General features: G+C 49.0%; 1 protein-coding gene across 1 annotated transcript in view; it reads right to left on the reverse strand.

Annotated features, from left to right (window-relative positions):
* PPIP5K1 (diphosphoinositol pentakisphosphate kinase 1) overlaps positions 1–11,853 on the reverse strand; it is a 34,402-nt gene extending 22,549 nt beyond the window's left edge. Inside the window, exons 1-24 of the mRNA XM_068991356.1 lie at positions 11,766–11,853; positions 11,325–11,499; positions 10,712–10,907; positions 10,173–10,263; positions 9,861–9,946; positions 9,404–9,558; positions 9,172–9,273; positions 8,545–8,706; positions 8,264–8,385; positions 6,973–7,074; positions 6,669–6,755; positions 6,474–6,549; positions 6,249–6,358; positions 6,080–6,162; positions 5,563–5,694; positions 5,267–5,388; positions 4,804–4,986; positions 2,838–2,979; positions 2,426–2,649; positions 1,987–2,114; positions 1,663–1,777; positions 1,384–1,491; positions 646–762; positions 326–490 (exon numbers count right to left, since the gene is read on the reverse strand). Of these exons, the coding sequence (XP_068847457.1) occupies positions 326–490; positions 646–762; positions 1,384–1,491; positions 1,663–1,777; positions 1,987–2,114; positions 2,426–2,649; positions 2,838–2,979; positions 4,804–4,986; positions 5,267–5,388; positions 5,563–5,694; positions 6,080–6,162; positions 6,249–6,358; positions 6,474–6,549; positions 6,669–6,755; positions 6,973–7,074; positions 8,264–8,385; positions 8,545–8,706; positions 9,172–9,273; positions 9,404–9,558; positions 9,861–9,946; positions 10,173–10,263; positions 10,712–10,907; positions 11,325–11,471 (2,955 nt within the window). The 5' untranslated portion in view covers positions 11,472–11,499; positions 11,766–11,853. The remainder of the gene's footprint in view (positions 1–325; positions 491–645; positions 763–1,383; positions 1,492–1,662; positions 1,778–1,986; positions 2,115–2,425; positions 2,650–2,837; positions 2,980–4,803; positions 4,987–5,266; positions 5,389–5,562; positions 5,695–6,079; positions 6,163–6,248; positions 6,359–6,473; positions 6,550–6,668; positions 6,756–6,972; positions 7,075–8,263; positions 8,386–8,544; positions 8,707–9,171; positions 9,274–9,403; positions 9,559–9,860; positions 9,947–10,172; positions 10,264–10,711; positions 10,908–11,324; positions 11,500–11,765) is intronic.
* Between the last annotated feature and the right edge of the window lie 522 nt (positions 11,854–12,375).

Consider the following 12,375-nt stretch of genomic DNA (forward strand, 5'->3'; position numbering starts at 1 on the left):
GATCGAACCCTGGTCTCCTTCACTGCAGACAGACGCTTTACCATCTGAGCCTTTTCAAATGCATCCAGAGTCCTCCTCCTCAATCTCATCTCTTGAAGCCCTTGTCTCTCAGATGGCCCTCACCAGCATCTCAGAAGGAGCCTCCAGCTTAAAGGAGCTTTATGGGGAGACCAGCTGTGAAAGTGACATTATGGGTTACATACACACCAGGGGCAGGAGGACTCTGCTTAAGGTCCCGAGAATTCCACTGAAGGGATTCAGAGATTCACAGATATTGTCCTACGAGTATTTCTACCACTTCCTTCTCCCAGGCCCCTCCCATTACCTCCATGGAGCCGGCTTTGCGGTTACGAATGAGGGGTGATCTCTTTGGGAGGCCGGGGCCCTCAGAGGGCAGGGGCGAGGTCTGCAATGCTCGGTCTGGCTCATCTGATGCCTTCCCAGGGCACAGGTCCTCCACGCTGCCTTGGTCTGCTTTCCTCTCCTCATTCTACCCAACAGCAGGCACAGAAGGGAGAGGTGTTAACGGCCTCCAGCCTCCTACTCCAATCTCTCCAATCCTTTCAACTTCCCTGTACTGTTTCTGAGTTTCCCACCACTTGGTTCCTAAATCCTCCCTTCCCAAATCCCACCGCTCTGACCCACCTCAGAAGAGGCTGGACGGAATCCACAGCCAGTGGGGGCACTGCCTTCTTCCTCGACGCCTTTCACTCCAGGGCTGAAGTGCAATTCCACGTGGAACCGCTCCTCCGACAAGGGATCCTACGGGGCATCACCAGAGGAAGGGGAAGTTGGCCAAGCTGAGCATGGTGGTGGAAGACCAGGCAGGGATGATGGAGAAGCTCAAGAGGTCACATCCTCCCAGGGAGGGCTGAGGTTTCAGTGTCTCACCCTCCTCTACAGTAGCAGCTCCCCACAGTCTAGTCTCATGGGATCCTCAGGTCCTCACGTGACTTTCCAACTTCCAGTTCTACAATGGAAGTAGAATGGGGAACCCCCCCCAACCATCTCCTGCAGGAATTCAGCTTTGCTAAAGTACACACAGCAGCACATTTAAAGGTATCTTTGGGGAGCCAGATGAAGAAGGTATATGTGTAACAGTATCTGAGAGGAGAAACATTATTTTTCTCATTATAACACCATTCAAATTCCATGCCCTCCCTAATGTCAGAGCTCTGTTCTCTGGTATCTCTCTGACTTAGCATCAACCCAGATCATGTCTTTCATTCTAGGGGGAACCTCCTGGACACGCTCTGCGTGCTGCACTTAGATACCACACATAACTGGATTCCACAGATTCTAAGGATAAGAAAGTTTTTCCCTAAAAGGGGTTGGAGGAGAAAGAAGGGGCCCTCTCCTCGTCCTGCCCTTTTAGCTCCTCACCTGGGTGTTGTCCTCATAGAGCATGATGACAATCTGGGTCATGTAGTTGAGCTCTGAGATGGCACTGAGATAAGCCAAAGCTCGCTGCCACTGTGTATCCTTGGTTTCCTGCCAAATGCGAGAAGAGGTGGGCCAGTGCCCAAGGATAAGGGCGTCAGCAAATAGGCAGGGAGACATGGAGACTAGAGGAAGCTTGCAGTGAAAAGAAGAATGAGGAGGAGAGTAAAAGAATGCTGGGACAGGAAGCTCATGGGCTGAGGGAAGAAGGAAGATCCTTACATCCAGAAGTCCCCCATAGCGGAAGACACTCAGTAGGGAGTGCACATGGCTTTCACTGGTAAAGTAGAGACGGGTTCGAACATGGCGGCCTGGAGAGAGCACCCCTCGGGAGTACCTGAGACAACAGCCGGGTCACTCACGCTGTCAGCCCGTTGTCTTCCCGGCCCACCACAAACTCCCTCCTCCTGCCTCAAAGCCTCTCTCCTTTCCATCCCAGAACCCCCTTCCACTCTTGGTTCCCCAAGCAGTCCCGGCCTGGGTTCCCCCAGAGTTCCCTGACACGCCCCCTCCCTCCATCCAGCACGCCACCCAGCCCTCCCTCACAGGGGATGCAGCTTGTTGACAGACTCATCCTCGTGGGTTCTCTGCAGGTCAAGCAGTATCTTCCGCAACAGTGGGAGACAGAAGCCCACGGCAATTTCCAGTTTCTCCTCCCGGCTGATCCCGTATTCCTAGGGGCCACAGGCCAGGAATAAGCACCTCGACAAATCTCTTTTTCCTCTCGCCTCATACTCCCAGGCCCAAGGTCATGCTTGTCTTCAACTCAGATCTTGGGTTTCTTCCCAGTTCACCACATTCTTCCTCCCTAGGTTTCTCCCCAGTTAGCCTCTTCAGCTTCCTCAGAACCAGGATTGTAGCAACTCAACTAATTCCTTCTCTAGCATCCTTCCCCTGATTCCCATAGCATGCTTCATTTCTGCCTTTTCTCTCCTTCCTGCCCAGTGCCCCTGGCCCCAGACTCGATCCCTTCCGTGAGACACACCTGGGGAATGACTACATCGGCCAGCGCCTTAGAGAGACGGAGCAGCTCTGCCGTGCCTTGAAGTCCCAGACTCCCATTGTGCTGTACATCATACTTGACACAGTCATAGATGTCAGGGATCTTACTGATGTCATAGCGCCCACTCTTCTGCCGGAAGTCACGCTCCAGCTTGCTCCAACGCTGCAGCATCAGCTCTAGTGTCTCGCTGTGGTAGAGCTGCAGGTCTGGCAGGCAGACAGACAGTCAGAGAGAACCAGAGGCTTTACCTCTAACCGAAGGCCCTGGCACATCTGAAGCAGAGCCAGAGAGATGAGGATGACTTGTCTCAGATACGTAGGAGAGGGCACGCAGTGGCCTGAGAACCCATCCACACCCAAAACCCTGAAAAGAAGACAGTAGTGTTCGAACCCACCTACAGACTTGGGGTCCTGCATCCGTTCCCGGATCTGGTGAGTGAGGTTTTCAATCAGGTCAAATACCTGATCACAGACCTTCACAGGATTCTGGATAAGAGCCATGGAGCTGAGGAGGGAAGTGCTTCCAGTGGGAGCCAGCTGTGGAGAACGGAGAGATGGAGAGCAAGACAGACTCAGTGCCAACTGCCCAGGTTCCTGTGTGCTCGTCACGGAGACTGCCAGCAAACCGGCTCTGTCTGTCGGCTTGCTCCCACAAGCATTCTCAGGCTTCTGGGAACACTAGCAGTTCCAATGAGGGGACTGGCCTAGCACAAGGCTACCTAAGAATGGGTCATCTTAAAAGTTTTGAAGTCCAGAGGAAAAAAAACAGATCTAGGTCTTCTTGGGGGGTCTAAAATACTCAGAGAAAATGCTGGGGAATAAAGATTCAACCCAAATCCCCACAGAATGTTTTCATGAGTGGATAACAGAAATGACATTATGTTATTCCTCTAAACAAGATGCTAGCTTGAACCTAGAGCAGAGGTGCCGCCTCAGAACTAAGTCCAACTCAAGCATGTAGGATGGTCCCAGTCAGTGAAGAACGGTGTAGGGGAGAGGAGACCGCAGGTGGAATGCACTCATTCTACCTTGCTCCTCACAGGTTCCATTCTTGCTGGCCAAGGGTAGCAAGGGAAAAAGGAAAAGATGCCTTAGCATTTTTTGATTTGACATTGAGCAATGACTTGGAAAACAAGGTAGTAAGGTCCTGGCCCTTTATCGAGGCCTTCTCAGAGAAGAACACAGAAAATGCTATTCTCTAGAATAGACCCTAAGCATCTGGGCAACTTTAAGAAAGACCCTAAGCAAGACCAGTTGAGCCTAGAATGGTGAGTGAGAAGATAAAAATGGTTTTTGTCTTAAGTTACTGAGTTTGGGGTGGTTTTTAATACAGCAGTAGACAAATTGAAAAATTCTTTTATTGAAAATCCTTGGGATCAGCTGTGTTTTGGAACTGAGAATTTTTTGGACTTTAAGCAGTTAATATAGAGCATATGTGCCCTGAGACAGCAGGGCCTAGGGCATAACCAAACACTGTTCTATTTCTGTAGCAAAATGTATATGACTATTTTACACAGGTGAGGTGAGGTGAAGTCGCTCAGTTGTGTCCGACTCTTTGTGACCCTGTGGACTGTAACCTACTAGGCTTCTCCGTCCATGGGATTCTCCAGGCAAGAATACTGGAGTGGATTGCCATTTCCTTCTCCAGGGGATCTTCCCGACCCAGGGATCAAACCCGGGTCTCCTGCACTGGAGGCGGACACTTTAACCTCTGAGCCAGAAATAATCCTATTTTAGGGATTAGAAAGAGTCTTATCATGTTGGGTTTTACTGCCAAAGGAATCTCTTCATTTTTATTTCCTTTTGGCGGTGCTGGGTCTCTGTTGCTGGGCCTTCTCTAGTTGTAGCGAGTGGGGTCTACTCTCTGGCTGTGATGCACGGGCTGCTCACTGCAGTGGCTTCTACTGTTTCAGAGCACAGGCTCGAGGGCACGCAGGCTTTAACAGCTGCGGCACTCAGGCTCAGGAGTTGCAGTTCCCTGACTCTAGAGCACGGGCTCAGCAGTAGTGACACATGGATTTAGCAGCTCTGAGGCTTATGGGATCTTCCTGGATCAGAGACTGAATCTGTCTCCCCTGCATTGGCAGGTGGATTCTTAACCACTGGACCACCAGGCTTCCCTGCCAAATGAATCTCAGTGGCAAGGTTATAAAAATCTTTTTTGACTTTCAAAATTCTAGATGACAGATTGTGGACCCATACTTACCTCAAAGGGTGGGTAAGGATTAAATGGCTGAATGTATGGAAAGCATGTGAAACAGTGCCTGGCACATCGTAAGTACCATTACTGATTGCTATTATTTAAAATTCTAGGAATTTGGGAGTGGGGTGTATCGGGCACAAAGATAGGGACAGCCTGACCTGATCATAATCCTCAGGGCCAAAGGGCGCATCCTGCTGCAGAATGTGATGTAGCCGAGCCTTCACACGGTGCTGGCAGCTGCTCAGGGAATCCCCATCGCTGTCCAAGAGCCCGTTCATGTTGGCGCTCTTCACCATTTGTACCAAAATGGGTGTCAACTCCCCTTCTAGAGCCAGAAGGCCCTGGAGGGAAAGCACGAAGTCTATCAAGTTCTCCTTCTACTCCACTTCCCCTAGGCTTCGACGGTCCCAGAGGTCAAATGAGAGCTGGCTTGGGGGAGCTGGGGTGCAGATCAAGGGGCCCACCCCATTAATTATTCTCAGTAGCATAGGATGTAGTCATACACAAGCAGAAACTCCTCTGAGTTGGCACACAAATCCTCTGAAATTTCCTGACTAGTTCTCCAAACTCTGCTTCTCTACCTAATGGAAGCTGGGACTGTGGGAGAACCAGAGTGAGCACCTTAGCAAAGGCTGCGGCAGTCATCTGGACACGGCCCTCATCAGAGGCGTAAATCTTGAGATCGTGGCGGAAAGTGCTATGGAGACGAAGCAGCCCACAGCCGGGAAAGCCAGCATAGTCACCTGGGGCCAAAGGGGAAGACCAGAAATGGACGGCTATACACATCCAAGAATGCTCATTTCCCCTTTAACCTCCCCAACACCTCTGTCCCTTTGTTTCCTCAACTTACTCTCTAATCATCTTATCTCAGCCCTGCTATGTATCGACACCTCCCCGCCCCGCCCCTAGACACTCACCCTGTCCTCCAGGGTACATGCAGCGGAAAGCTCGCCCCAGCTCCTCAGCCTGAACACGGCCAGCCGGGGTCAGTTCTCCACCCCACTTCAGTACCAGCAAGAGGGATGGGGCCAGAGCCTCCCGCTGCGTATCTGCAGGAAGAAGAGGCAGTGAGCAGGTCTAGACCTAAGGAAAACAGTGTGTGCTTAGTCGCTCAGTGGTGCCTGACTCTTGCAACCCCATGGGCTGCAGCCCACTAGGCCCCTCTGTCCATGGGATTTCCCAGGCAAGAATACTGGAGTGGGCTCCCATTTCCTCCTCCAGGGGATCTTTCCAACCCAGGGATCGAACCAGCATCTCCTGCATTGCAGGCAGATTCTTTACTGTTGAGAAAGTGGGGAAGCACAAGGAAAACAGTGGGGACATCTAAATGTTAAGTCTTCTGAGGAGCCCAGAAAGGTAATTTGGGAGAGAGGTCATCTAAGGGTTCAAGAATAAAAGATGTGAGTGGTAAAGGAAAGAAGTGTTACGTCTCACCTTGCCCCTCATTAGAAGCTTTTACTCCATGAGGGTAGTAAGTCAGCTGCACCTTCCGGTTGATGCCTGAGAAGTGACCGTACCTGCAGGATAAACTCACAGTTTGCTTTCTACCCCAGCACCCAGTTCTTATGGCTATTGACACCCTTTTTCCCATTCCCTTTCTCACATCTCCAGCACGGATTTTAACTGCTCCAATTTCCCCGTCTTCTCCTCGATCTCACCACCTGGTTCTTTCTCCAGTTCAGCCAATAGCAGCCGTGTGATGTCCAGCACCTCCTGGAGGAAATAATAGTGTGTCCACGCAGGAGGCCAAGTCCTGGCTGGCTAGGCTTTCATCCTGGCCTTGGTCTTTTCATAGCACTGCTCCTGCCAGCCAGATTCATCATCTTACCTGTAGCTGCTCTGGCCGCTTCAGTTTTAATTTCCCTGTCTTGTAGCCACCATGTTTTTCGAATAGACTAAAAAATCTGAAGAAAGGAGGAGAAGCTTCAGTATGGGTTGAGAAAGGCAAAACCTCTGGGAGATGCCTCTCCCCATTTCCCTCACAAAAACATATTTGTCTAGATTAGAACACTCGGCTTTTTACCTTGGGTGTGTCACCTCCATCTTCATCTTCTGCTTGGGTGTACGATCCCCATGACGAATGATTGCAATGACACAACGAAGTTCCATCCTAAGATAGGGAATCCTGTTAGAGCCACTTCCCCATCCCACCCCACACCGCCACCCATTTCATCCTACTCGCCATGTGAAAGAACACAGGAAAGACTATCTGAGATGAGGAATACAGGTAGGCTCCACCGGTCAGACGGCACAGGGGCAGGAAGTGACCACCAGTCTAAGATATCTTAAGTGGTTATTCCAGATTTTTAACTTTTACTTTTGCTCACATAGTGCCGGAAGTGGTAGGGACAATGGGAATGTCCTCAGCCTCCATGGGGATGGACCACGGGATCTGGAACTGCGGGGCAAGCTCCCGCATTATGGTGTTCCTAGAAGGAGAAACATGAAGAACCCACATGAACATGAATGAACCAGAACTACACATCTGAATGAAGTTCAAAAAAACTAACGATATGTTAATATAAAGTCCAAAGACATGCAAAAAAATCCCTATATTTGTAATAAAGACTGTGTTTACCTCTGGGTGGGAGGGGAGGGGATGTTATTAGTAAGGGTTATGTAGGGGCTTCAGTTCTATGTGCTTGCTTTTTTTTTTTGGTTGCACCACACAGCTTGTAAGATTTTAGTTCTGTGACCAGGTATTGAACCTGGGCCCTCCGCAGTGAAAGCGCCAAGTCCTAACCCCTGGGCTGCCAGGGAATTCCCTCAACTATATTCTTAATATTTTATTTCTTAAGCTCAATGGTGAATATACTGATACTCACCATAGCCATCACTCCTTAAACATTTTTGAATGTTTTACATACTAAAAAGTCAAGTTGAAAGACAGTGTTATGGTATGATCACATTTAGTACAATAAATAGTCTGTTTATATACAGAAGAAAAAGACATATTGTTATGTCTAAAACAGTTAACAGTAATTCCCTCTGGGGAGAGCCATGTTGGGAAGGCAAGAGAGTTGAGGAGCCCTTTCTCTACTTTTCTTTTTCACTTTTAAATCATTTTTACAGCATTTGAAGTACAGGCAGACCTCAGGGACATTGAGAGTTCAGTTCCAGACCACTGCAATATAGTGAATATCTCTATAAAGTGAGTCACAGGAGTTTTCTTGTTTGGCAGTGCATATGAAAGTTACCGTAGTCTAGTAAGTGTGCAATAGTGTTATGTCTAAAAAGACAATATACATACCTTAATTAAAATATACTTTACTGCTAAAAAGTGCTAACCATTATCTGAGCCTTCAGCAAGTTCTAATCTTTTTTGCAACAGTAACATCAAAGATCACTGATCACAGATCATTATGACAAGCATAATAACAATGAAAAAGCTGGAAATACTGTGAGAATTACCAAAATGTCACACAGAGACATGAAGTTAGGAAATGCTGTTGGAAAAATGGTGAAAATAGACTTGCTCAAAGGTTGCCACAAACCTTCAAAATGTAAAAAAACACAATACCTGCAAAGTTCAACAAAACAAGGTGTCTTTAAAGTAAAAACTTTGCTATTCTCCTCTTTAAGCCCATTTTCCCTAGCCCAGACCACTGTGTCCCTTACCCTAGAATCTTGGCACAATCATCATAGTATTTCATCGAATTCTTGACAAAACTGAAGCCATTGACATCACACACAAAGGAGTGACCATTGGCACGGAGAAGATCAAAACCACAAACTGTTTGCTGCAAGGGGAAGAAGGGAAGATGAGAACAAGAGAGAAGGGAAGATGAGAACACGCTTCCTCCTCAGCTTCGCCCGCCAACCTCTCCCTCATGCCACAGCCCCTCCCCTGCACCCCTCCTGCTCCTGCACAACCTCCCTACCAAGGGGCCTCCCTTCACCTTAAAAGCTACGCAGACTTTCCTGGCCACCAGCTTTTCCATGGCAGTCAGCATGACTGGATATCGAATCTCTTTCCCCTCACTGTCTCGTTCAACCTTCCCATCCAAAGCTGGAGATTTTCTGGCTTCAGCATGGGCATAGTCTGGCCCCACTGTGTACACCTGCAGGTACATAGCATCACTGAGTATGCCCACAGCTCACCCTGTATATGAGAAGGCAATATGAGCGTCATGTCTGTAGGCTAGTTTCCCAGTAAACATAAAGAAAACAAACAAATCCCCTGAGTATTAAGAACAAGAAGACTGACTTTTTTTTTTTTTTTTTACTGAGATGGAACTTCAGTATCATTATGACAGTTTCTCCATGGGACTCTAAAACTATCATCTAGTCCTTACTAAGAAATAACTTACCAACACTATTCCATTTTCCACATTACCCTTGCCCTCGCTCTGATAGTGACAATATAAATACCTACTTCCCCAATCCTTATCTTCACCTGCATATGAAAGCCAATCCCACTCACACTTTATTTTCTATACCTGCTTCCCTACACTTCTACTTGCTTCACAAGCACCCCACCCCACTCAGACATTTATAACCTCTTAAATCCCCGTATCCACCATAACCTTGACATCTGTGCCATCTGTTGGCATAAACTCCTCATAGATGTATGAGCCTGTCTTTCGGACGCTGCTCTCTGGAGAGTAAACACTGCTTCGGCTGCCAATCTTCAGGAGAAAAAGGAAGGGGGAGAAAAAAAAAGGTTGCCTCTAACTTGTCCCCAAGTCTCCCAGCTTCCCTTCCCACAACTTCATTCTTGCTCATCTACTTCTCTGCCTCCCCAGATGTCTCTCACACCTTACGGAAGAGGCGCTGGCTTCCTCCTCCAGCTGAGCTGGGGTAGTAGATGTAAACGTTGTGGTCCTCTGCACTCACAGGCTTCTCCACAAAGGGCTTGGGAAAGACGGCTCCATTTACTTCCACCTGGTCTTCACCCTCTATCAGGTTGCACTCTGAAAGGTAGGTGTGTGGCCATTCCTAGGGCCCAAGAATGCTTCCAACTCCCAACTTCTCTGAGTTTTAATCTCCATCACCCTCAAATTTCTATGACCATAATTTAATAATAGATATGGTAACTAACATCTATATAAGAGGGCTCAGAGTCTGTCCAAAGACCCACGGCTCTAGCTCTACCCATAGTCCAGTAACCAATGCCTCACAGAGACAGGCGGCACATAGCTGTCTAGAGAATGGAGAACTGGGCTCAGTCACAGAAAGCGGGGCAGGGCAGGAGTGGACGAGGCCAGGTACTCACCCTCAGGCCGGGCAGGGTCACGGTTGAGCACAGCGTATCGAGGCAGGTCAATACCCTCCTCCTGCAGGATCCGGTACACCTCCCTCCTGTTACCCCCGAATAAATTAGCTGGGAGAGGTGGGGGCAGGTGACGAGGGGAGAGGCTAGGGATTTCATTCACACAGGAATTGGGAGACACCCGTGTACAGAACTCAAGAGGGTTTGGTACAACAATTTGGCATGTTTGTTTGACTCTGCCCCTCCCAGAGTGGGTTCTCTAAAACAGGCGTGATCTCGGGGCCACCCATCCCCCCAGTCAACAGAAAGCTGTACCTATCCTGGATGTAATACTGCATAGCCAGGTCATTGATAAGAAAAGGGTTTCGAAGCTTGGAGTAAGCAACAGCTTTGTCCAGGGGAAAGCCTGGGATGGAGAGAGGAAATAGAGAGGTGAAAGAAAGAAAGAGAGAAACAGTGAGAAAACAGCAAGAGAAACAGAGAAACGTGTTAAAGCTATTCGTTGCCACTGAGCTCCACAACCCGTCCAACCCAGCACTCATCCTCCTGCCCAACTTTGCAAGTCTAGAAAATTCATCAGGAAAAAAGCCAAACAGAAACTACTTGTAGGGTCCTTCCAGAGACCGAGTCTGTCAGAGATCTGAAGAACCCTAGAGCTGTCCTGAGGTTTGAATATGGGCTTTAAACTAACCCCAGCAACTTCTCCAAGATGTAGGAAAAGCAAATCCCTTTGCACTGTCTCTAGCATTGGGAAGAGAGGACGACTTATTTGTCTTATTTGACAGTGAGAGCCTTATTTCCCAGTCCAGCATCCCCAACACCACTCCTTCCCATTTTTCTTCACAGACACCAACCTTTGGAGTGGAAGGAGATGAGGCAGTGGCAGGATGGCCAGTTTTCCACAGGTTCATTGAGGATCACGTCTTCTCCCAGGATGATAACAGTCAGGTAGTCAAACCTGCAGAGTCGCTCTAGGATCTGGGTCATTGGCTTGGACTTGGATTTCTTGGTCATAGCACAGATGCCAACAATGATCTGAGGTTCAGGAGGCTACCAGGAGGAAGTGCCGTCAGGAACTTCTCACCTGAACCACCTTTATCAGGGAACACTGCCTCATCATCTCCTTAGGGCAGAGTTTCTTGCCAGGACTTTGGACTTGGGGGTTAAGGCTGTCTCCTAATTCAGGCCTAGATTGGGGCTCCTGCAGGGACTCCTCTTGCCACAGTGGGATATGTGTACTCAGGCAGAAGAGTCAGAGAAGCAATAATCATGAGCCAACAGGAGGCGGGCACAAGCAGAGGGGCTTTAAGGAGAGGCAGTCTAACCGCCCTTCCCTTTCAACAAGAGGGCCTGTTTGTGACCGGGAGTCTAAGCCTTTGGGAAGACTGGGAGGAGGTGTCTCAATCCTACGGAATCTCCACTATGGCGGGGGTCCCAACACCAAGTGACATCATGTCCCCGTCTTACCACTTCATCCTCCTCATCCTCAAGGAGCTCACTGTCACTCTCTTCCGGCCTCATGCCGAGTCCACGGGTGCCCAGCCCCTCATCTCCAGCTCCGAGGAAGAAGTGGGCTGTGGCACTCTCGCCCTCACTGGCCGGCAGTGACCACATCCCCGCCGGGGCACCCACTCATCCCGCCCTGAAATGGAGGGGATCCCCGTTAGCTCAGAACCCAAGTCCCACAGTAGTGGGTGGGGTGGGGGGTGGGGGATGAGAAAATAAGAGGGAACTACAAGGGGAAACAGGAAACAAAGCTACAGTGATCAACAGGGAAGGAGGCACGTGGGCTGTGACTGGCAATGACTATAAAGATCCCCGAGAGAAAATCAAGGTTTCCCTTTTCCTCCCTGCTCACTCCACCCCCAACCATGAGCCTGGGATGAGAATTACTGGATTAACCCTTACCGTGCTGGCATGTCCCTGATTCTGCCAGCAGGAAAAATCATTAACTCCAGCAGCAAATGGGAAAGGCAGTTCTTCATGGAGGGCCACTGCTGATTCCTACCAGAAAAGAAGGTTAGAATGGCATTTCAACTTCAGATTCATTCGAAATCTTCCCAGCCTTCCTCTACCTCCCAACAGCAAAAAGCAGAGACATCGGTTTGCTGACAAAGATCGGTCAAATCAAAGCTATGGTTTTTCCAGGAGTCATATATGGATGTGAGAGTTGGACCATAAAGAAAGCTGAGCCTCAAAGAAAATGATGCTTTTGAATTGCGGTGCTGGAGAAGACTCTTGAGAGTCCCTTGGACTGCAAGGAGATCAAAATAGTCAATCCTAAAGGAAATCAACATTCATTGGAAGGACTGATGCTAAAGCTAAAGCATGCTGAAACTAAGCTCCAATACCCTGGCTACCTGATGCAAAGAGCTGACTCGCTGGAAAAGACCCTGATGCTGGGAAAGACTGAGGGCAGGAGGAGAAGTAGGTAACAGAGGATGAGATGGTTGCATGGCATCACCAACTCATTGGATATGAATTTGTGCAATCTCCGGGACATAGTGAAGGACAGGGA

The sequence above is a fragment of the Capricornis sumatraensis genome, chromosome 19, assembly GCF_032405125.1.
Source record: "Capricornis sumatraensis isolate serow.1 chromosome 19, serow.2, whole genome shotgun sequence".
NCBI lineage: Eukaryota > Metazoa > Chordata > Mammalia > Artiodactyla > Bovidae > Capricornis > Capricornis sumatraensis.